The sequence below is a fragment of the Carcharodon carcharias genome, chromosome 9 (assembly GCF_017639515.1).
Source record: "Carcharodon carcharias isolate sCarCar2 chromosome 9, sCarCar2.pri, whole genome shotgun sequence".
Lineage (NCBI taxonomy): Eukaryota > Metazoa > Chordata > Chondrichthyes > Lamniformes > Lamnidae > Carcharodon > Carcharodon carcharias.
In genome coordinates, this window is record NC_054475.1 from 80,413,684 (window position 1) to 80,438,831 (window position 25,148).

Here is a 25,148-nt window from a genome sequence, read left to right on the forward strand (position 1 = left end):
GCAGCACTGTTGGACGGTCAGTACTGAGGGAATGCAGCAATGTCATAGGGTCAGTATTGAGGAAGCGCTGCATTGTCAGAAGGGCAATTCTGAGGGGGCACTGCACTGTTGAAGGGCCAGTACTGAGAGAGTGATGCACCTTTGGAGGGGGAATACTGGGGGAGTGCTGAAACATCAGTGCCAGAGGGTCAGTACTGAGATAGTGCTGCACTGTCAGGGGATCAGTATTGAGGGAGTGCTGCAATGTCAGAGTGTCAGTACTGAGGGTGTGCTGCAATGTCAGAGGGTCAGTACTGAGGAAGTGCTGCAATGTCAAGGGTCAGTACTGAGAGAGTGCTGCAATGTCAGAGGGTCAGTACTGAGGGAGTTTTGTAATCTCAAGGGGTCAGAACTGAGGGAGTTTTGTAATTTCAGAGAGGCTGTACTGAGGGAGTGCTGCACAGTCAGAGGGTCAGTGCTGAGGGAGTGCTGCACTGTCAGAGGGTGAGTACTGAGGGAGTGCTGCACTGTCAGAGGGTCAGTACTGAGGGAGTGCTGCACTGTCAGAGGGTCAGCACTGAGGGAGTGCTGCACTGTACGAGGGTCAGTACTGAGGGAGTGCTGCACTGTAAGAGCGTCAGTACTGAGGGAGTGCTGCACTGTCAGAGGGTCAGTACTGAGCGAGTGCTTCGCTGTCAGAGGGTCAGTGCTGAGGGAGTTTTGTAATTTCAGGGAGTCCGTATTGAGGGAGTGCTGCACTGTCAGAGGATCAATATTATGGGAGTGCTGCAGTGTCAAAGTGTCAGTACTGAGGGAAGGCTGCACTGTCAGAGTGTCAGTACTGAGGGAGCGCTCCAATATCAGAGGGTCAGTACTGCGGGATTGCCGCACTGTAGGATGATCAGTATTGAGTCAATGCTGCACTGTCGGCTGGTCAGTATTGGGGGAGTGCCGCACTGTCGGATGATCAGTATTGAGGCAATGCTGCACTGTCGGGTGGTCAGTATTGAGGGAGTGCTGCACTGTCGGGTGGTCAGAACTGAGGGAGTGCTGCAATGTCAGAGGGGCAGTATTGAGGCAGCCCTGCATTGTCAGTGGGGCAATGCTGAGGGGGCACTACACCGTTGAAAAGCCAGTACTGAGAGAGTGATGCACCTTTGGAGGGGGAATACTGGGGGAGTGCTGACACATCAGTGCCAGAGGGTCAGTACTGAGAGAGTGCTGCACTGTCAGAGGGTCAGTATTGAGGGAGTGCTGCAATGTCAGAGGGTCAATACTGAGGGAGTGCTGCACAGTCAGAGGGTCAGTACTGAGGGAGTGCTACACTGTCAGAGGGTTAGTACTGAGGGAGTGCTGCACTGTCAGAGGGTCAGTACTGAGGGAGTGCTGCACTGTCAGGGGATCAGTTTTGTGGGAGTGCTGCAATGACAGAGGGTCAATACTAAGGGAGTGCTGCAATGTCAGAGGGTCAGTACTGAGGGAGTGCTGCGATGTCAGAGTGTCAGTACTGAGGGAGTGCTGCACAGTCAGAGGGTCAGTACTGAGGGAGTGCTGCGCTGTCAGCGGGTCAGTACTGAGGGAGTGCTGCGCTGTCAGTGGGTCAGTACTGAGGGAGTGCTGCGCTGTCAGTGGGTCAGTACTGAGGGAGTGCTGCACAGTCAGAGGGTCAGTACTGAGGGAGTGCTGGACTGTCGGATGGTCAGTACTGAGGGAGTGCTGGACGGTCAGTAGGTCGGTACTGAGGGAGTGCTGCATTGTCACGGGTGCAGTACTGAGGGTGTGCTGCAATGTCAGAGGGTCAGTACTGAGGGAGTGCTGCACTTTCAAAGGGTCAATACTGAGGGAGTGCTGCACTGTCAGAGGGTCAGTACTGAGGGAGTGCTGCACTGTCAGACGGTCAGTACTGAGGGAGTTTTGTAATTTCATGGGGTCAGTAATGAGGGAGTTTTGTAATTTCAGGGAGTCGGAATTGAGGGAGTGCTGCACTGTCAGAGGATCAGTACTATGGGAGTGCTGCAGTGTCAGAGTGTCAGTATTGAGGGAGTGCTGCAGTGTCAAAGTGTCAGTACTGAGGGAAGGCTGCACTGTCAGAGTGTCAGTACTGAGGGAGTGCTGCACTGTCAGAGGGTCAGTTCTGAGGAAGTGCTCCAATATCAGTACTGCGCGAGTGCCGCACTATCGGATGATCAGTATTGAGGCAATGCTGCACTGTCGAATGGTCAGTATTGGGGGAGTGCCGCACTGTCGGATGATCAGTATTGAGGCAATGCTGCACTGTCAGATGGTCAGTATTGAGGGAGTGCAGCACTGTTGGATACTCAGTACTGAGGGAGTGCTGCAATGTCAGAGGGGCAGTACTGAGGGAGTGCTGCACTGTCGGAGGGTCAGTACAGAGGGAGTTTGTAATTACAGGGTGTCAGTACTGAGGGAGTTTTGTAATTTCGGAGAGCCTGTACTGAGGGAATGCTGCACAGTCAGAGGGTCAGTACTGAGGGAGTGCTGCACTGTCGGACGGTCAGTACTGAGGGAGTGCTGCACTGTCGGATGGTCAGTACTGAGGGAGCGCTGCACTGTTGGATGGTCAGTCCCGAGGCCATGCTGCACTGTCAGACGGTCAGTCCAGAGGGAGTGCTGAACTGTCGGACGGTCAGTACTGAGGGAGTGCAGCACTGTTGGATGGTCAGTACTGAGGGAGGGCTGCACTGTCGTATGGTCAGTACTGAGGGAATGCTGCAATGTCATAGGGTCAGTATTGAGGAAGCGCTGCACTGTCAGAGGGGCAATTCTGAGGGGCTGTGCACTGCTGAAGGGCCAGTACTGAGAGAGTGATGCACCTTTGGAGGGGGAATACTGGGGGAGTGCTGAAACATCAGTGCCAGAGGGTCAGTACTGAGAGAGTGCTGCACTGTCAGGGGATCAGTATTGAGGGAGTGCTGCAATGTCAGAGGGTCAGTACTGAGGGAGTATTGTAATTTCAGGGGTCAGTACTGAGGGAGTTTTGTAATTTCAGAGAGTGTACTGAGGGAGTGCTGCACAGTCAGAGGGTCAGTATTGAAGGAATGCTGCACTGTCCGATGGTCAGTACTGAGGGAGTGCTGCACTGTCAGATGGTCAGTACTGAGGGAGTGCTGCACTGTCGGAGGGTCAGTACTGAGGGAGTGCTGCACTGTCGGAGGGTCAGTACTGAGGGAGCGCTGCACTGTTGGATGGTCAGTCCCGAGGCCATGCTGCACTGTCAGACGGTCAGTCCAGAGGGAGTGCTGAACTGTCGGACGGTCAGTACTGAGGGAGTGCAGCACTGTTGGATGGTCAGTACTGAGGGAGGGCTGCAATGTCATTGGGTCAGTATTGAGGAAGCGCTGCACTGTCAGAGGGGCAATTCTGAGGGGCTGTGCACTGCTGAAGGGCCAGTACTGAGAGAGTGATGCACCTTTGGAGGGGGAATACTGGGGGAGTGCTGAAACATCAGTGCCAGAGGGTCAGTACTGAGAGAGTGCTGCACTGTCAGGGGATCAGTATTGAGGGAGTGCTGCAATGTCAGAGGGTCAATACTGAGAGAGTGCTGCAATGTCAGAGGGTCAGTACTGAGGGAGTATTGTAATTTCAGGGGTCAGTACTGAGGGAGTTTTGTAATTTCAGAGAGTGTACTGAGGGAGTGCTGCACAGTCAGAGGGTCAGTATTGAAGGAATGCTGCACTGTCCGATGGTCAGTACTGAGGGAGTGCTGCACTGTCAGATGGTCAGTACTGAGGGAGTGCTGCACTGTCGGAGGGTCAGTACTGAGGGAGTGCTGCACTGTCGGAGGGTCAGTACTGAGGGAGTGCTGCACTGTCGGAGGGTCAGTACTGAGGGAGTGCTGCACTGTCGGAGGGTCAGTACTGAGGGAGTGCTGCACTGTCGGAGGGACAGTACTGCGGGGTTGCTGTACTGTCGGAGGGTCAGTACTGAGGGAATCCTGCAATGTCAGAGGGTCCATACTGAGGGGAATCCTGCAATGTCACAAGGTCAGTACTGAGGAAGTGCTGCGCTGTCAGTGGGTCAGTACTGAGGGAGTGCTGCGCTTTCAGAGGGTCAGTACTGAGGGAGTGCTGCACTTTCAGAGGATCAGTACTGAGGGAGTGCTGCACTGTCAGAGCGTCAGTACTGAGGGAGTGCTGCACTGAAAGAGGGTCAGTACTGAGGGAGTGCTGCACTGTCAGAGGGTCAGTACTGAGGGAGTTTTGTAATTTCATGGGGTCAGTAATGAGGGAGGTTTGTAATTTCAGGGAGTCTGTATTGAGGGAATGCTGCACTGTCAGAGGATCAGTACTATGGGAGTGCTGCAGTGTCAAAGTGTCAGTACTGAGGGAAGGCTGCACTGTCAGAGTGTCAGTACTGAGGGAGTGCTGCATTGTCAGGGGGTCAGTACTGAGGAAGTGCTCCAATATCAGTACCTCGGGAGTGCAGCACTATCGGATGATCAGTATTGAGGCAATGCTGCACTGTCGAATGGACAGTATTGGGGAAGTGCCGCACTGTCAGATGATCAGTGTTGAGGCAATGCTGCACTGTCGGATGGTCAGTATTGAGGAAGTGCAGCACTGTTGGATAGTCAGTACTGAGGGAGTGCTGCAATGTCAGAGGGGCAGTACTGAGGGAGTGCTGCACAGTCAGAGGGTCAGTACTGAGGGAGTGCTGCACTGTCGGATGGTCAGTACTGAGGGAGTGCTGCACTGTCGGACGGTCAGTACTGAGGGAGGGCTGCACTGTTGGATGGTCAGTACTGAGGGAGCGCTGCACTGTTGGATGGTCAGTACTGAGGGAGTGCAGCACTGTCGGATGGTCAGTACTGAGGGAATGCAGCAATGTCATAGGGTCAGTATTGAGGAAGCGCTGCACTGTCAGAGGGGCAATTCTGAAGGGGCAGTGCACTGCTGAAGGGCCAGTACTGAGAGAGTGATGCACCTTTGGAGGGGGAATACTGGGGCAGTGCTGAAACATCAGTGCCAGAGGGTCAGTACTGAGAGAGTGCTGCACTGTCAGGGGATCAGTTTTGTGGGAGTGCTGCAATGACAGAGGGTCAATACTAAGGGAGTGCTGCAATGTCAGAGGGTCAGTACTGAGGGAGTGCTGCAATGTCAGAGTGTCAGTACTGAGGGAGTGCTGCAATGTCAGAGTGTCAGTACTGAGGGAGTGCTGCAATGTCAGAGGGTCAGTACTGAGGGAGTATTGTAATTTCAGGGGGTCAGTACTGAGGGAGTTTTGTAATTTCAGAGAGTCTGTACTGAGGGAGTGCTGCACAGTCAGAGGGTCAGTATTGAAGGAATGCTGCACTGTCGGATGGTCAGTACTGAGGGAGTGCTGCACTGTCAGATGGTCAGTACTGAGGGAGTGCTGCACTGTCGGAGGGTCAGTACTGAGGGAGTGCTGCACTGTCGGAGGGTCAGTACTGAGGGAGTGCTGCACTGTCGGAGGGACAGTACTGCGGGGTTGCTGTACTGTCGGAGGGTCAGTACTGAGGGAATCCTGCAATGTCAGAGGGTCCATACTGAGGGAATCCTGCAATGTCACAAGGTCAGTACTGAGGGAGTGCTGCGCTGTCAGTGGGTCAGTACTAAGCGAGTGCTTCGCTGTCAGAGGGTCAGTACTGAGGGAGTGATGCACTGTAAGAGGGTCAGTACTGAAGGAGTTTTGTAATTTCAGGGGGTCAGTACTGAGGGAGTGCTGCAGTGTCAAAGTGTCAGTACTGAGGGAGTGCTGCACTGTCAGAGGGTCAGTACTGAGGAAGTGCACCAATATCAGAGGGTCAGTACTGCGGAAGTGCCGCACTGTCGGATGATCAGTATTGAGGCAATGCTGCACTGTCGGTTGGTCAGTATTGGGGGAGTGCTGCACTGTCGGATGGTCAGTATTGAGGGAGTGCAGCACTGTTGGATAGTCAGTACTGAGGGAGTGCTGCACTGTCGGAGGGTCAGTACTGATGGAGTTTTGTAATTACAGGGGGTCAGTACTGAGGGAGTTTTGTAATTTCGGAGAGCCTGTACTGAGGGAGTGCTGCACAGTCAGAGGGTCAGTACTGAGGGAGTGCTGCACTGTCGGATGGTCAGTACTGAGGGAGTGCTGCACTGTCGGATGGTCAGTACTGAGGGAGCGCTGCACTGTTGGATGGTAAGTCCCGAGGCCATGCTGCACTGTCAGACGGTCAATCCAGAGGGAGTGCTGAACTGTCGGACGGTCAGTACTGAGGGAGTGCAGCACTGTTGGATGGTCAGTACTGAGGGAGGGCTGCACTGTCGTATGGTCAGTACTGAGGGAATGCAGCAATGTCATAGGGTCAGTATTGAGGAAGCGCTGCACTGTCAGAGGGGCAATTCTGAGGGGCTGTGCACTGCTGAAGGGCCAGTACTGAGAGAGTGATGCACCTTTGGAGGGGGAATACTGGGGGAGTGCTGAAACATCAGTGCCAGAGGGTCAGTACTGAGAGAGTGCTGCACTGTCAGGGGATCAGTATTGAGGGAGTGCTGCAATGTCAGAGGGTCAGTACTGAGGGAGTATTGTAATTTCAGGGGTCAGTACTGAGGGAGTTTTGTAATTTCAGAGAGTGTACTGAGGGAGTGCTGCACAGTCAGAGGGTCAGTATTGAAGGAATGCTGCACTGTCCGATGGTCAGTACTGAGGGAGTGCTGCACTGTCAGATGGTCAGTACTGAGGGAGTGCTGCACTGTCGGAGGGTCAGTACTGAGGGAGTGCTGCACTGTCGGAGGGTCAGTACTGAGGGAGTGCTGCACTGTCGGAGGGACAGTACTGCGGGGTTGCTGTACTGTCGGAGGGTCAGTACTGAGGGAATCCTGCAATGTCAGAGGGTCCATACTGAGGGGAATCCTGCAATGTCACAAGGTCAGTACTGAGGAAGTGCTGCGCTGTCAGTGGGTCAGTACTGAGGGAGTGCTGCGCTTTCAGAGGGTCAGTACTGAGGGAGTGCTGCACTTTCAGAGGGTCAGTACTGAGGGAGTGCTGCACTGTCAGAGCGTCAGTACTGAGGGAGTGCTGCACTGAAAGAGGGTCAGTACTGAGGGAGTGCTGCACTGTCAGAGGGTCAGTACTGAGGGAGTTTTGTAATTTCATGGGGTCAGTAATGAGGGAGTTTTGTAATTTCAGGGAGTCTGTATTGAGGGAATGCTGCACTGTCAGAGGATCAGTACTATGGGAGTGCTGCAGTGTCAGAGTGTCAGTATTGAGGGAGTGCTGCAGTGTCAAAGTGTCAGTACTGAGGGAAGGCTGCACTGTCAGAGTGTCAGTATTGAGGAAGCGCTGCACTGTCAGAGGGGCAATTCTGAGGGGGCAGTGCACTGCTGAAGGGCCAGTACTGAGAGAGTGATGCACCTTTGGAGGGGGAATACTGGGGGAGTGCTGAAACATCAGTGCCAGAGGGTCAGTACTGAGAGAGTGCTGCACTGTCAGGGGATCAGTTTTGTGGGAGTGCTGCAATGTCAGAGGGTCAATACTAAGGGAGTGCTGCAATGTCAGAGGGTCAGTACTGAGGGAGTGCTGCACTGTCGGAGGGTCAGTACTGAGGGAGTGCTGCACTGTCGGAGGGTCAGTACTGAGGGAGTGCTGCACTGTCGGAGGGACAGTACTGCGGGGTTGCTGTACTGTCGGAGGGTCAGTACTGAGGGAATCCTGCAATGTCAGAGGGTCCATACTGAGGGAATCCTGCAATGTCACAAGGTCAGTACTGAGGGAGTGCTGCGCTGTCAGTGGGTCAGTACTGAGCGAGTGCTTCGCTGTCAGAGGGTCAGTACTGAGGGAGTGATACACTGTAAGAGGGTCAGTACTGAAGGAGTTTTGTAATTTCAGGGGGTCAGTACTGAGGGAGTGCTGCAGTGTCAAAGTGTCAGTACTGAGGGAGTGCTGCACTGTCAGAGGGTCAGTACTGAGGAAGTGCTCCAATATCAGAGGGTCAGTACTGCGGAAGTGCCGCACTGTCGGATGATCAGTATTGAGGCAATGCTGCACTGTCGGATGGTCAGTATTGAGGGAGTGCAGCACTGTTCGATAGTCAGTACTGAGGGAGTGCTGCACTGTCGGAGGGTCAGTACTGATGGAGTTTTGTAATTACAGGGGGTCAGTACTGAAGGAGTTTTGTAATTTCAGAGAGTCTGTACTGAGGGAGTGCTGCACAGTCAGAGGGTCAGTACTGAGGGAGTGCTGCACTGTCGGACGGTCAGTCCAGAGGGAGTGCTGCACTGTCGGACGGTCAGTACTGAGGGAGTGCAGCACTGTTGGACGGTCAGTACTGAGGGAATGCAGCAATGTCATAGGGTCAGTATTGAGGAAGCGCTGCATTGTCAGAGGGGCAATTCTGAGGGGGCACTGCACTGTTGAAGGGCCAGTACTGAGAGAGTGATGCATCTTTGGAGGGGGAATACTGGGGGAGTGCTGAAACATCAGTGCCAGAGGGTCAGTACTGAGATAGTGCTGCACTGTCAGGGGATCAGTATTGAGGGAGTGCTGCAATGTCAGAGTGTCAGTCCTGAGGGAGTGCTGCACTGTCGGACGGTCAGTCCAGAGGGAGTTCTGCACTGTCGGACGGTCAGTACTGAGGGAGTGCAGCACTGTTGGACGGTCAGTACTGAGGGAATGCAGCAATGTCATAGGGTCAGTATTGAGGAAGCGCTGCACTGTCAGAGGGGCAATTCTGAGGGGGCACTGCACTGTTGAAGGGCCAGTACTGAGAGAGTGATGCACCTTTGGAGGGGGAATGCTGGGGGAGTGCTGAAACATCAGTGCCAGAGGGTCAGTACTGAGATAGTGCTGCACTGTCAGAGGATCAGTATTGAGGGAGTGCTGCAATGTCAGAGTGTCAGTACTGAGGGAGTGCTGCAATGTCAGAGGGTCAGTACTGAGGGAGTGCTGCAATGTCAAGGGTCAGTACTGAGAGAGTGCTGCAATGTCAGAGGGTCAGTACTGAGGGAGTTTTGTAATCTCAAGGGGTCAGAACTGAGGGAGTTTTGTAATTTCAGAGAGGCTGTACTGAGGGAGTGCTGCACAGTCAGAGGGTCAGTACTGAGGGAGTGCTGCACTGTCAGAGGGTGAGTACTGAGGGAGTGCTGCACTGTCAGAGGGTCAGCACTGAGGGAGTGCTGCACTGTCAGAGGGTCAGTACTGAGGGAGTGCTGCACTGTACGAGGGTCAGTACTGAGGGAGTGCTGCACTTGTAAGAGCGTCAGTACTGAGGGAGTGCTGCACTGTCAGAGGGTCAGTACTGAGCGAGTGCTTCGCTGTCAGAGGGTCAGTGCTGAGGGAGTTTTGTAATTTCAGGGAGTCCGTATTGAGGGAGTGCTGCACTGTCAGAGGATCAATATTATGGGAGTGCTGCAGTGTCAAAGTGTCAGTACTGAGGGAAGGCTGCACTGTCAGAGTGTCAGTACTGAGGAAGCGCTCCAATATCAGAGGGTCAGTACTGCGGGATTGCCGCACTGTAGGATGATCAGTATTGAGTCAATGCTGCACTGTCGGCTGGTCAGTATTGGGGGAGTGCCGGACTGTCGGATGATCAGTATTGAGGCAATGCTGCAGTGTCGGGTGGTCAGTATTGAGGGAGTGCTGCACTGTCGGGTGGTCAGAACTGAGGGAGTGCTGCAATGTCAGAGGGGCAGTATTGAGGCAGCCCTGCATTGTCAGTGGGGCAATGCTGAGGGGGCACTACACCGTTGAAAAGCCAGTACTGAGAGAGTGATGCACCTTTGGAGGGGGAATACTGGGGGAGTGCTGACACATCAGTGCCAGAGGGTCAGTACTGAGAGAGTGCTGCACTGTCAGAGGGTCAGTATTGAGGGAGTGCTGCAATGTCAGAGGGTCAATACTGAGGGAGTGCTGCACAGTCAGAGGGTCAGTACTGAGGGAGTGCTACACTGTCAGAGGGTTAGTACTGAGGGAGTGCTGCACTGTCAGAGGGTCAGTACTGAGGGAGTGCTGCACTGTCAGAGGGTCAGTACTGAGGGAGTGCTGCACTGTCGGACGGTCAGTACTGAGGGAGGGCTGCACTGTTGGATGGTCAGTACTGAGGGAGCGCTGTACTGTTGGATGGTCAGTACTGAGGGAGTGCAGCACTGTTGGATGGTCAGTACTGAGGGAGGGCTGCACTGTCGGATGGTCAGTACTGAGGGAATGCAGCAATGTCATAGGCTCAGTATTGAGGAAGCGCTGCACTGTCAGAGGGGCAATTCTGAGGGGGCAGTGCACTGCTGAAGGGCCAGTACTTAGAGAGTGATGCACCTTTGGAGGGGGAATACTGGGGGAGTGCTGAAACATCAGTGCCAGAGGGTCAGTACTGAGAGAGTGCTGCACTGTCAGGGGATCAGTTTTGTGGGAGTGCTGCAATGTCAGAGGGTCAATACTAAGGGAGTGCTGCATTGTCAGAGGGTCAGTCCCGAGGGAGTGCTGCACTGTCTGAGGGTCAGTACCGAGGGAGTGCTGCACTGTCCGTGGGTCAGTACTGAGGGAGTGCTGCACTGTCAGAGGGTCAGTACCGAGGGAGTGCTGCACTGTCAGACGGTCAGTACCGAGGGATTGCTGCACTGTCAGAGGGTCAGTACCGAGGGACTGCTGCACTGTCAGAGTGTCAGTACCGAGGGAGTGCTGCACTGTCAGAGGGTCAGTACCGAGGGAGTACTGCACTGTCAGAGGGTCAGTACTGAGGGAGTGCTGCACTGTCAGAGGGTCAGTACCGAGGGAGTGCTGCACTGTCAGAGGGTCAGTACCGAGGGAGTGCTGCACTGTCAGAGGGTCAGTACCGAGGGAGTGCTGCACTGTCAGAGGGTCAGTACCGAGGGAGTGCTGCACTGTCAGAGGGTCAGTACCGAGGGAGTGCTGCACTGTCAGAGGGTCAGTACCGAGGGAGTGCTGCACTGTCAGCGGGTCAGTACCGAGGGAGTGCTGCACTGTCAGAGGGTCAGTACCGAGGGAGTGCTGCAGTGTCAGAGGGTCAGTACTGAGGGAGTGCTGCAATGTAAGAGGGTCAGTACTGAGGAAGTGCAGCACTGTCAGATGGTCAGTACTGATGGCGTGCTGTACTGGCAGAGTGTTAGTACTGAGGGACTGCTTCACTGTCAGAGGGTCAGTATGAGGGAGTGCTGCACTGTCAGATGGTCAGTACTAAGGGAGTGCTGCACTATCAGAGGGTCAGTATTGAGGGAGTTCTGCACTGTCGGATGGTCAGTACTGAGGTAGTGCTGCAATGTCAGAGGGTCAGTACTGAGGGATTGCTGCACTGTCAGACGGTCAGTACTGAGGGTGTGCTGCACTGTCAGAGGGTCAATACTGAGTTAGCGCTGCAATGTCAGATGGTCAGCACTGAGGTAATTTTGCAATGTCAGAATGTCAGTACTGAGGTAGTTTTGGAACGTCAGAGTGTCAGCACTGAGGGAGTGCTGCAATGTCAGAGGGTCAGTACTGAGCGAGCACTGCACTCTCAGAGGTGTCATCCTTGTGCTGAGTTGTTAAACCCTGTGACTGTCGTAGTAATTTGGTTGTTTGGTTGAGTGTCAAAATATCTCATGGCATCATTAATAAAGGCCAGGGTGTTCTGGTGTCCTAACTTTCCTCCCTCAACTAACATCACCAAAGCAAAACAGATTAACTTTTCATTCACATCACAGTTGCTGTTATAAGTTTTAAATAGCTGATGCATTTTGACATGAAACTGCACTTCACAAAGTAAATTATTCTGTGAAGCCATCGTGAATTATTTAGCAATGAAAAACCATGAGGCTTTTCTTTGTTGACAGCCGAAGAAGAAATGGAAGCTCGACTTACCCAAGGTGGGGCCCACCAATCATCAGGTCGAAGACCTGTGCTGGATTCAGGAGCTGTTTGAACTTCCTGAGGAACTTCACCCCCTGGTTATCACCGCTCTTGGAGTTCACCAGGACCAAGAGGGGACTGGTGCAGGATGAAGCATAAGTGGCCTTCCAGAACCCTGAACAGAGACAAGGATAGAATACACAGCTGAGCAATATTACTCAGGCTGAAAGCTAAAACAAAAAATTACAAGACAAACACTCAAATAAACATATTTCACCTCTCTTCTATTTTTACTTAGTTCTGTTGAAGGGTCATTCGGACTGGAAATGTTAACTATGTTCCTCTCCGCAGATGCTGCCAGACATGCTGAGTTTTTCCAGCTATTTTTGTTTCTGCCTCAAATAAACAGATCGGCTGAATGGGAATTTTCCAGAAACAGAGGTCGGAATTCCAGCCAAATTGGCCAGAATTTGACTGGCCAGTGGGGGTTCTTGGGACGATCATCTTCCCCACCTATTATGTTAAGGGGCTGGATCTGTGACAGTTCCCCTGTAACAGCTCAGCAAAGCTCTCATCTTTTGGGGTTGTTCTACTGAGGCCTAGCAACAGGCCCAAAGCCTGTGAAAGGGAGAAGTCATCAATCCCAGGGGAACTGACTACCTAGTTGAGGCTCAGTCACATCAAGCAGTGTTGGTTTGGGCTGCTTTACCTTCCAAAGACAGAAGCCCACTCATGGGCTCTTCCAGCCCATGCATGTGACCACACACCCCCCCACAATTTTGAAGAGGTTCAAAATCTTTGGCTGAGAGCTCCTGGTGTGCTACCCTGCTTCACTTTCATCAGAAATGTGATCCCTCTGGTTTTGTGACAATTCCTTACCCAACCTCATTCAGCCGTGAGGTGACACTCATGGGTGATCTTATTCCCCTGCTCATAAGGCTAATAACAAGTATAACGACAAGATCCGTACATTTACTCATGGTCTCCCTGGTTATAATCTCCAACAGGTCTTCTCCTACTGAGATGAAGCCAGAGCTGAAATTTCCTGGCTTATCTCCCACACTCCTTGTACAACAGTGTAATTGTCAGCGTTCGCCAATCCTTTGGTATTATTCATGTTTCGACTGAGATTCCACCTTTACAAGGAGTTCCTAATGAATTTCCTGGATCAATTGCTGAATACAGAGAGACCCTTAACAATGATCTTTTGAACTTAGCAGCAACCCAACTGCTGTATGGGACTGGCCAGTTTCTTAAATCAGACAGCTCACTGCTTCCGAAATGAAACCAGGGCCTGAATTTCACAGTCTCCCATCCATGGGTTTTTAGGCGAGGGTGGGGGTTGGTGGGGGTAGGTTGGGGGGGGGGTGCAGTGGAAGTGTGAAATTCAAGGAACAGGAATCCCTCTGAGTTCCCACCCGTCATGACCTCAAAGCGGTTTTATGCTGGTGTGAGCAAGCCCTAATAGAAACATGGAAACATAGAAAATGGGAGCAGGAGTAGGTCATTTGGCCCTTCGAGCCTGCTCCGCCATTCATTATGATCATGGCTGATCCTGTCTCAATGCCATATTCCCATTCTCTCCCTATACCCATTGACACCTGTAGAGTCCAGAAATCTATTTCCTTCAAAAATATGTTTCGTGACTTGGCCTGCACAGCCTTCTGTGGTAGAGAATTCCACAGGTTGACCACCCTCAATGTTAAATGGCCTACCACGTATTCTGAGACAGTATTCTAGACCTCCCCCCACCCCCAGTCAGGGGAAACATTATCCCTGCATCCGTTCTGTGCAGCCCTGCCAGACTTTCGTGTATTTCAATGAGATCCCCTCTCATTCTTCTAAACTCCAGTGAATACAGGTCCTGTCAGCCCAATCTCTCCTCATATGACAATCCTGCCATCCCAGGAATCAATCCAGTGAACCTTCACTGCACTCCCTCTGTGGCAAGTATATCCTTTCTTAGGTAAGGAGACCAAAACTGCACACAATACTCCAGGTGTGGTCTCACCAAGGCCCCGTACAGCTGCAGTAAGACATCCTTGCTCCTGTACTCAAGTCCTCTCACAACGAAGGCCAATATACCATTTGCCTTTTTAACTGCTTGCTGCACCTGCATGCTTGTTTTCAGTGATTGGTGTACAAGGACACCCAGGTCCCTTTGTACATCAACATTTCCCAAACTATCACCATTTAAATAATACTCTGTCATTCTGTTTTTCCTGCTGAAGTGGATAACTTCACAATTATCCATGTTCTACTGCATCTACCATGTGTTTGCCCACTCACTCAATCTATCTAAATCGCTTTGAAGCTTCTTAACATCCTCCTCACCATTCACATTCCCACCAAGTTTCATGTCATCAGCAAACTTGAAAACATTACATTTGGTTCCCTCATCCAAATCATTGACATATATTGTGAATAGCTGGGGCCAAGCCCTGTGGTACCCCACTAGTCACTACCTGCCACTCTGAAAAAGATCTGTTAATTCCTGCTCCGTTTCCTGTCTGCTAATCAATTCTCAATCATGCCAATATATTAACCCCAATCCCATGTGATTTAATTTTACACATTAAACTCCTAAGTGGCACCTTGTCAAAAGTTTTCTTAAAATCCAAATACACCACATCCACTGGTTCTCCCTTATCTGTTCTGCCAGTTATTACCTCAAAAAAATCCAGTTGGTTTGTCAAACATGATTTCCCTTTCATGAATGCACGTTGGTTTTGTCTAATCCCTATTGATATTTTCTAAGTCTCCTGTTATCACACCCTTTATAACAGACTCTAGCATTTTCCCTACTACTGATGTTCGGTTAATATGTCTGTAGTTCCCTGTTTCCTCTCTCCCTCGTTTTTTTTATAACTAGTGGGGCTACATTTGTCAACTTCTAAATCAGCCGGGACTGTTTCAGAATCTACAGAATTTGGGAAGATGACAACCAACGCATCCACTATTTCCATGGACATCTCCTTTACCACCCTGTGATGTAGATCATCAGACCCTGGGGGTTAACGGCTTTCAGTCCTATTAATTTCTCCAACACTTTTGTTTTAGTAATACTAATTTCCTTCAATTCCTCCTTACTAAACCCGTGGTTTCCTAGAATTCCTGGGAAGTTATCTGTGTCTTACTTTGTAAAGACAGAACTAAAGTAATTGCTTAATTGCTCTGCCATCTTCTTGTTCTCTATTATAAATCCTCTTTTTTCAGACTGTAAGGGACCTACATTTGTCTTCACTAATCTTTTTCCTTATTTATAGAAGCTTTTACAGTCTGCTTTTATGTTCCTTGCAAGTTTACTCTCATACTCTATTTTTCCCCCTTAATCAATCTCTTGGTCCTCCTTTGCTGAATTCAAAGCTGCCCCTAATCCTCAGGTTTGCTACTTTTTCTAGCAACTTTATATGATTCCTCTTTAGGATCTAATACCGTCATTAACTGCTTTTGTGAGCCATGGTTGGGCTGCTTTTCCTGTTGTGTTTTTGCACCAAAAAGAGATGTATAATTGTTGCAATGTATATATTCATTCCTTAAATATTGGCCATTGTCTATCCACCGTCATGCCTTTGAATGAAGTTCCCCTATCTATCTTAGCCAACTTATGCTTCATACCTCCTCAGTTTCCTTTGTTTAGAGTTAGGATCCTAGTTTCAGATCGGCCTACTTCACTTTCTATCCGAATAAAGAATTCTATCATGTTATGGTTACTGTTCCCTAAAGGACTCTGCATAACAAGATTATTAAACCCTTCTCATTGCACAATACCAAATCTAGGAAAGCCTGTTCCCTAGTCAGTTCTTTGACATACTGGTCTGAAAAACCATCTCTCATACACACTCCAGGAATTCATCCGCCACAGTATTATTGCTAATTTGGTTTGCCCAGTCTATATGCAGATTAACGTCACCCATGATTACTGTAGCACCCTTGTACATGCATCTCTAACTTCCTGTTTAATGCCATCCATTACTACTGTTTAGAGGGCTAGATAACTCCCACTAATGTTTTTCATCCCTTGTTGCTTCTTAGCTCCACCCAGACTGATTCTACATCTAGATTTTCTGAGCCAATACCCTCTATCACTATTGTACTGATTTCATCCTTAACTAGCGATGCCACCCCGTCTCCTTTTCCTTTTTGTCTGTCCTTTCTAAATATCGAGTACCCTTGGATATTCTGTTCCCAGCCTTGGTCTATGTCTCCATAATCGCAAACTGATCGTACTCATTTACATCTATTTGTGCTGTTAATTCATCTACCTTATTGCAAATGCTCTGTGCATTCAGATACAATGTCTTTAGACTTATCTTTTGAACATTTTTACACATTTATTTTGTACTATGGCCCTATATGCTGATAGCCCTTGTTTCCTCTGCCTTCCACTTTTGCTTTTCACTTTTCTGTCTTTCATTCTTTTCTTTGTTTCCCTCTCGTGTCTCCCTGCTCAGGTTCCCACCTCTCTGACAGTTTAGTTTAAACCCTCCCACACAGTATTAGCGAATACCCCTGCGATGATGTTGGTCCCAGTCCAGCTGGGGTGCAGCCCCTCCAGTTTGTACAGATCTCATCTTCCCTAGAATCAGTCCCAATGTCTGAAGAATCTAAATCCCTCCCTCCTTCACCACCTCACCAGCCACGCATTCATCTGGTCTATTCTCCTATTTCTGATCTCACTAGCACGTGGCATTGGGAGTAATCCTGAGATTACTACCTTTGAGGTCCAGCTTTTTAATTTATTTCCTAGCTCCCTGTATTCTGCTTTCAGGACCTCATCCCTCTGCCTTCAGAATGTCCTGGAGCAGCTCAGTGACATCCTTGACCCTGGCACCAGGGAGGCAACACACCATCCTGGTGTCACGTGTGCAGCTGCAGAAACGTCTATCTGTTCCCCTTATGATAGAATCCTCTATCATTCTTGCCCTCTCACTCTTTTTTCTACCCCACTGTGCAGCTGAGCCACTCGTGGTGCCACGGACTTGGCTCTTGCTCCACTCCCCTGAAAAACCATCTCCCCCAGCAGTATCCAAAATGGCCTCGAACGGGACTTGCTCCAGTTGAGGCCCTTAAGTGCCCAATAAGGGCCATTTCCCGCTCCACCATCCAAAACATTCAGACCCATGTACCTAATGTAGCCAATAAAATCAGGGGCTCCTCAGCCTTTCATCAACTTCACAGCAACGGCAGGATTGACAAGTCTCTCTGTCTCCCCCATTCTGTTCAGGGTAAAAGCCCTTCGACAATGTGGTATCATTGATATCTAGAACTCTCTCCCCTCAAAATGGCTGTACGTGATGGAGGTTTCTGATGAAAATTATTGAGTAAAATAACACAGTATTTGAAGAAAGATGATTAAGTGGATCTGAGAGGTACAGATCAGCCATGGTGTGACTGAATGGAGGAGGAGGGAATGAAAGACCTCCTCCTGTTCATAATGCTCCTGTGTTCTAGTCAGAATTAATCTCAAGATATTGCACCATTTATATCTTCACTGCATTGTATTCTGTTTCCATAGCAACCATTTACCTGATAGTTTACTACTGCGTGACAGAGTCAGAAGGAATTTTTGAAACCAGTCTGAGTGTTCTCCTCCCTCCCAGAAACATGATAGGGTCCCCCTTGTCCTCACTTATCAACCCACCAGCCTCCGCATTCAAAGGATCATCCTCCGCCATTTCCGCCAACTCCAGCATGATGCCACCACCAAACACATCTTCCCTTCATCCCCCCTGTCGGCGTTCCATGGGGATCATTCCCTCCGGGACACCCTGGTCCACTCCTCCATCATCCCTTACTCCTCAGCCCCCTCCTATGGCACCACCCCATGCCCACGCAAAATATGCAACACCTGCCCCTTCACTTCCTCTCTCCTCACCGTCCAAGGGCCCAAACACTCCTTTCTAATGAAGCAGCATTTCACTTGCATTTCCCCCAACTTAGTCTACTGTATTCATTGCTCCCAATGTGGTCTCCTCTACATTGGAGAGATCAAACGTAAACTGGGCGACCTGCGGTCTGTCCGCAAGAATGACCCAAACCTCCCTGTCGCTTGCCATTTTAACACTCCACCCTGCTCTCTTGCCCACATGTCTGTCCTTGGCTTGCTGCATTGTTCCAGTGAAGCCCAATGCAAACTGGAGGAACAATACCTCATCTTCTGACTAGGCACTTTACAGCCTTCCGGACTGAATATTGAATTCAACAACTTTAGTTCTTGAACTCCCTCCTCCAACCCCACCCCCTTTCTGTTTCATCCCCCTTCCTTTTGTTTTTTCAAATAAATTATATAGATTTTTCTTTTCCCACCTATTTCCATTATTTTTAAATATTTTGAAATCTTTTATGCTCCCCCCACCCCCACTAGAGCTATACCTTGAGTGCCCTACCATCCATTCTTAATTAGCACATTCGTTTAGATAATATCACTAACTTCAACGCCTATGTGTTCTTTTGTCTGTGACATCTTTTGATGATCTGCTTCTATCACTGCTTGTTTGTCCCTACAACCACACCCCCCCTCCACTTCTCTCCCCCAACCCAACCACGCCCCCCCCCCCCCCGCCACCCCCACACCCACACCCACACCCACACACACACCTTAAACCAGCTTATATTTCACCCCTTCCTTGGATTCACCTAGTTCTGTTGAAGGGTCATGAGGACTCGAAACGTCAACTCTTCTCTTCTCCGCTGATGCTGCCAGACCTGCTGAGATTTTCCAGGTAATTCTGTTTTTGTTTTGAGAGTGCTCATGGTGCAGAACCAGAACAGGATGTTGAGGCGCAACGGGCGGGCCCAGGATGGACCGCAAAATGGTCCTCTGCCACAATCGGCCTCCGACCGTGATTTCACACTGGCTGGCCAATTAACGTGCACTGAAAGGCTCGTTGCTGCCAGGTTGGGGGTGAAAGTGGAGGCCGAGTGCTGAAGTCTGTGTGGGCGCAAGGGGGCCATCAATGAAATCTCCCTGAAGGCAGAGAACTGCCTCACGGAGCTGAAATATTTTAAACCTTGAAATAAAGATTTAGAAATGCAAGAAAAAATGTCCACTCATCAGGCTACCTCACATGAACATTTGGTTATAAAACTTCTATCAGAATATATTTTTAAAAATTAATATTGGAAACCTCAAACCGCCCGTGGATGAGATTTCCTCAAAAATCCAAAGCCCGCCTGGCTGATTCACTCGTTGTCAGCTGTAATGTTGGATGGGCAGCAAAAAAATCACACTTAATTAATACATTAATGGCCTTAATAAGTCTCCTAATTACAAGAGTCGGCAATGCGCCCACCGAGCAAAATATCGCGAGTGCACGATGACATTGGGACGCTCGCCCGACATCATCGCTATCCCATGCCTGGGCGTGTCAAGCACATGCCCACACGCCAAGCGAAAAATCCTGCCCCTGGAGTTTCTCACAGTGGTCCAGAATGAGAAATGAAGGTTTGAAAAGCAATATCTAATCAGAGGTGTCACTGTGTAATGATGTAAAACGACACTTACTCAGCACAATGCTCGATAATAAAAGGAAATATCTCATCACAGAAAGAGAATCCTCACTAGAACCTCATGTATAAAGGAAGTCTCAGCATCACATCCCCTTTCAAAGAGAGAATCTCACCATAAAGATCCTTTTAAAGTGTTAACACTGCAACTTTAACTAAATCCATGAGTCACCCTCTCTGCAATCACCCATGTCTCTGTTTATACCGCATGTGTGTGCCTACATTGTTTAAGTGCAGATATGTCTTTGTATCTGTCTGCACACGTAAGTGCACATTATAAACATTTATGTATACACATTTGCTTGCGTCTTTCTGCATGCGTCTGTATATGTGTGCAACTGTCCTTCTCTCTGCTTGTCTGTTTATGTGTGTCTGTGTGAATGTATTTGTGTGTTACAGTGGAATTGTCCCAGATTTGCATTATGTGGCAGCAGGTGGGAAAAAGAATGTTTGACCTGTCAGCCGCAATAGCAGCTTTTCATGCCGTATCATCCCAATCCCCCCTCATTAATCATGCATTCCAGGGAAACACACCGTTTCAATGGTGGGTGAGCTCCCATTCGCCTGGTACACCATCACCTCGCCACTTCATCACGCAGGTTCCATATTTAACCTCTCAGTGCTTGCTGCAGAGGATTGCTGCACAGAGAAGATATGGCCCCGAAAGACAAGAAAACTGCAGCCCCCGGTTTAGTGATGCATCCCTCGAGTGCCTTTTGGATTCCGTGGAGGCCCGCCATGATGCCCTCTACCCCCACCCTGGCCGCAGGAGGGACAGCGACATCACCAATCCGGCTTGGGAGGGGGCAGCAGCGGTGGTCAGTGCCAACGCCCTGCAAAAGTGGTCAGCCACTCAGTGCCACAAGAGGATCTCCTCCATTCCACCAAGATAAGTCAGTCACTCTTCTCATCGCTCTCAACTCACACTCTCAAACCCATCACACATCCACAGGGGTCTCAGCACTGCAGCTCAAGGGACATCACCATTCACTCTCTCACACTCACCTTCATAATCCTCACCCCGTCCATGGGACCACTCACCACCCACCCAGGCCAAGCACACATCATCTGGCCTGGCAGGCATCCTGCTTACACTCTCTCCATCTATATTCATGCAGGACAAGGTGGCGCACAACAACAGGGAGACTTCGCAGACCGGTGGAGGAATGCCCAAAATCAAGTTCCACACAGACTTTGAAAATAGAGCCATCCGGCTAGCCGGTAAGGATCTGAACCGGTCCTGTGCTGATGGTGAGGCTGGCGGTGCTTTAGCAAATGAGGATCCAGCAGTGTAACATCCACCAGACAACCATGCTGCGTATGATGTGTCCTGTTTCACAGGCCACTGCCATGCACTAATTATCTCTCCTTGCTTTCGTTGGAACATCTGCCAAACAGCCGACAGAGTCCATGACCCAGGGCATCCAAACAAGTCCTGAAGACACCTTGGAAGAGGAATCTGATGACACCCTCATTGAAGACCCATCACAGCGCTCACCCACACCCTCCACCAACACAAAGACACACACCCTGGTGGGACCTAGCTTTAGAATAGCCTCAGGATCACAAACTGGTGAGCACATTGCACTGTCTGATCCACAGCGGGCAGAAGCAGGGACTTCCGAGGTTTCTGGCACTCGGAGGGCTGCTGGAGGCCAGAAATTTGCTGAGTCTGAGTCAGGTGATGAGCCTCTGGACTCAGTCATGTCACAGTTGCTGGAGCTGCAAAGGCAAGCTCAGGAACATCAGGAAGGAATGTCTGCTGCACTGCTCAGATTGCAAGGCACGATGGACGAGTCCGTCCACCTTCAGGCTGAGGCGGTAGCATTAGCATTGCCAACGCACCGAGGTCAACACTGGTAAGATGGCAGCCGCCATGGAGGCCTTGGTCCAGGACTTTGCTCCTGCACTGCTGCATGGGCTCAGCTCCATCGCTGACGCCATAGTTTGCCTCCAACCGTGTCAATGCGAGAGGGGTGCGGGGTAGCTCGATCTCACTCCAGCTTCCCTTCTCCTCAAGGATTCAGCCGGGGGCTCTCAGACACCCATAGGACACCTTGGCGCTTTCCATCCAGATAACTCCAGGAGTGTCCGGCCCTTCCAAATCTCCTCTTCCTGTGGCCTCCTCAGCAGCTGCAGCTCCATAGGCCGCGGAAGGTGCCACTGCCACACAGCAGGACCCTGAAAGCAGACTGAGGCCCTCCAGACGATGCCCGACAAGGTCATCACATCTAGGGTGTCACAGTCAGCAGCCTGCCTCCACCTCCACTGTGGGTGTCCGGGGAGCATCGAGACTTGGTGGCAGGGTTAGGAAGGTTAGAAGAGGTAACTCTTTTGGAGTTAAACCAATTATACTAAATTAACAAAATAAGGGATAAATCAAGCACAGCCCCTAAGTCAGGTCAGCTGTAAAACCAAGGACAAAGTTGAAAGGAAACTTACAAACTTTCAACCAAAATGTGATCAAAGGGGTCAATAAAACACCCCAATCCCCATGGTACCCACCGAGCACAGAAGGCCTCGAGAGTGCCGGCAGACACGGCGTGCTCCCTCTCCAGGGACACCCGGCCACGAACGTAGCCGCGGAAGAGGGACAATCGGGCGGGACTCTCCCCTCAATCGCCCGCTGCCTGGACCTGTTAATGGCCAACTTGGCCAGGCTCAGGAGCAGGTCCACGAGGAGGTCCTCCTCCTTCCCGACCCCCTTCCGTACCAGGTATCCGTAGATCAGGAGCGTGGGACTGAAGTGCAAACAAAACAGTAACAAAAGGTTTTTTAAATAACTAAAAAGGGAGTGCAGCCTACAGCACCCTATGTAAGCATGGTCCACGGACTCCACAAGACCACAAAAAGGGCAGGTGTCCTGGGAGTCTGCGAACCTACACATTCTCCGATTATAGGGGACTGCTGCATGCAACACCCTCCAACCCAGGTCCCCGATAGAAAGAGGGAGGACACCTCCATAGAGGGCCTCCCATCGGGGGCCTCCGCCGCCGGACGGGCAACAAGGCACACCAGGGTGTGTCTGGGCAGCGGACGAGGGCAAGAAAATGAAAGGTGTGCAGCAGCAGTCCATACTTGCACAGCCTGGGCACAGGTGTTTAATCACTTGTACATAATATTCACTATTGTCAATAAACTCCCAAGAATGTCTCCCTGCCAATGGCTCTTTGTTCTGATGAGCAGTGTTTGTGTCAGTCAGACGTGAAACCTTTCTGCACAAGATAAAAGCTGGTGTCTCAATTCAGGGCCTCTTCCTGTTGCTTTGCACAGCATTCAGACCAAGGTGACGGTCTGGTCTCACAATCCCTGGACACGTTACTGATGCCTGCACCTCGATGGTGCTTGTCATTGCCACCAGAATGTCGTGGGCAGGCATCACAGAGTTCCCTCTGTGCACTCTCAGGGCCTTTAAGGTGGGCTGGTCTCACCCATCTCGTCAGCTCCTGTGACCAGTGATGCTGTGCCTCTGAAGGGGACAGGTGCTGAAGGCGGACAAAGGATCTGATGCACTTAAAGTTTTACACTACGTCTCTATAGTACGACCCTGATCACAGAGCACAAGCGAGCTACCCTCAGCCAGACAGGAGTCAGACATTCTCAGAGGCTGTGTGAAAATTTATGGAGTGTCCTCACTGTATGTCATCATCATCCTCCTGGAATCAAGTGACTATTACGGCCTTCATCGCGTCCCCATGACAGGAGCCTTATCACAGAGAGTACGTGCGCTGCCATAAGCCAGACTTGAGCCAAACATTCACAGTTGCAATGCAGATATACGGTGTCTCCTCACTGCATGTCGTCATCATCCTCCACAAATCTAGCAGCTATGAGAGCCTCCTGAGTGTGCCTACCACATCTGGCCAGTGTGAGGGCTTCATCCCCGTCACCCTTATCTTTGAGGACCTCCTCACCCACGTCCTCAGCGACATCCTCCTCATCAGAGCTCCTCCCTCTCCTCCTTAGCCAGCTCCTCTTCCCGTTGCAGTGCCAAGTTGTAAAGGGCACAGCAAATGACGATGATGTGTGACATCCTCTGCGGACTGTATTGCAAGGCTCCACCAGACCAGTCCAGGCACCGGAACCACATCTTCAGCATCCTGATGGTTTGCAAGTTGCAGCTTGAGCCTCATTATAGCATCGCCCTGCTGCAGTCTGAGGTCACCGTACCGGTGTCATCAGCCACGGCCTCTGCAGGTAGCCCTTGTCCCCGAGGAGACATCCCTGCAGCCTCTGTGGACCCTGGAAAATGTCAGGGATCTGAGGCCCACTGAGAATGTTGGAGTGTGGACACTCCCTAGGAACTGCGCTCAGACCTGCAGGATGCATTTGTGATGGTTGCACACCAGCTGCACATTCAGCAATGGAAGCTCTTGTGGTTGATGTAGTTGACTGCACGTTGCCATGGAGATCTGAGCGCCATCTGAGTGCAGTCGATGGTACCCTGCATCTGTGGGAAATCCGATAAATTTACAAAGATGGCGTCCATAACCTCATGGATGCATTTGTGGGTAGTGGCTTATGAGATCCCACAGAGGTCACCTGTGGAGCCCTGAAAGGGCCCAGTGGCATAAAAATTGAGCACCATGGTCACTTTCACAGCCACTGGCAGTGGATGCCCTCCATGTCCTCATGGTGCCAAATCCTGCAGCAGGTGGAAGATGTAGCTGACCAGCTCACTGGACATGCGCCATCTTTAGTGACACTGGTTCTCAGTCATCTGCAGGAATTAAAGGCAGCGTTTATAGACCCTGGGTGTCACTAGGCATCAGTCAGTGAGCAGGAGCCACAGCCGCCCCTTCTTTGAGAGGGTGCTGCTCCTCCCTCTGCGCAGCCAGCACCTCCATCGCTCTCTTCTCCTTCATTGCTGCTCTCTGTAAGCCATGGGACATACAGCTAGGTCACCAAGCTCCATGCTCCTGATGTATTCCTCCAGAGGATTAAAGAGATAGAAAGACACAGGGATTAGCTTGGGTGTACTAAGAAACTCTCTTGGTTAAGCCTGAAGGCCCCTTAATGTATCCTGGGGAGTGCTGGCCACCATTTGGATGGCCAGTGTTTAGTGCGCTACATGGCTGCCCAAAACCCCACCCACATCCATCCCACACCACCTGACCGATTGGCGGCAGCTTTGCCCATTGGACTGCATGCTGTGCTCTCAGCTCAGGCATTCTCCTAACCCACATTGCAAGGCTGCACTGTTAGCTTGAACCATGGGGGAGTCTGGTTCAAACTGGGATGGTGACATTATAAGAGGCTGTGAGCACCTCCAACAGTGACTGCTCCATGGCCAGCTTTAGCAAGGGGATCCTACAGCTTGCCCAGTTGTCCAGCTGTTCTGCAGTCCACTGAAACGCTCATTGGTTTGCAGTCTGTGCCCAAAGGGTGAAAAGCTCTGGAGCACTTGGTGGTACTTCCATGCCTCTGTGTCACTCGAGTGGGCAGGCAAGCTAGAGGCCCGATTCCACACATCAACATGGCTGCATCTGAACCATCTCATCTGCAGATGAATGGTCACTTTATACAAGGCTTCCTAACGTATGGTCACTTCCCCCCCCACCACCCCCCACGTGCTTGTGCACTACCTCCAACCACAGGGCAGCCCTTGCTTCCCTCCCCCCCACAACTTGCCTGAACTGGAGTGCAGCCCTTACCACGCCCCCAATTCACCTCAATTGCAGCACAGCCTTTGCCCCACTCCACCCATCACCCCGACCGCAGTGCAGCCCTTGCCCTGGCACTGTGCTATCAGCCAGACAGGAAAAAGTGACCTGCCTGTGCCCTCATCTGAATGCATGATGCCTCAACCTTGAAGTGCAACAGGCAACCCTCCTGAACACTGCGCAACATTGCTGTGCATTTACCTTAGAGTTCCC

At 50.9% G+C, this 25,148-nt stretch overlaps 1 protein-coding gene and 1 long non-coding RNA gene across 10 annotated transcripts in view; one reads left to right on the forward strand and one right to left on the reverse strand.

Annotated features, from left to right (window-relative positions):
- The window catches only part of LOC121281976, a 120,767-nt gene extending 108,717 nt beyond the window's left edge, over positions 1 to 12,050 (forward strand). Inside the window, exon 2 of the long non-coding RNA XR_005943981.1 lies at positions 11,748 to 12,050. This is a non-coding gene — a long non-coding RNA (uncharacterized LOC121281976). The remainder of the gene's footprint in view (positions 1 to 11,747) is intronic.
- Positions 1 to 25,148, reverse strand: part of si:dkey-172j4.3 (diacylglycerol kinase eta) — a 312,005-nt gene that overhangs the window by 166,796 nt on the left and 120,061 nt on the right. For all 9 annotated transcript variants that reach the window (XM_041195265.1, XM_041195267.1, XM_041195273.1 and 6 more), the window contains one exon: positions 11,776 to 11,938. In XM_041195265.1, the coding sequence (XP_041051199.1) occupies positions 11,776 to 11,938 (163 nt within the window). The remainder of the gene's footprint in view (positions 1 to 11,775; positions 11,939 to 25,148) is intronic.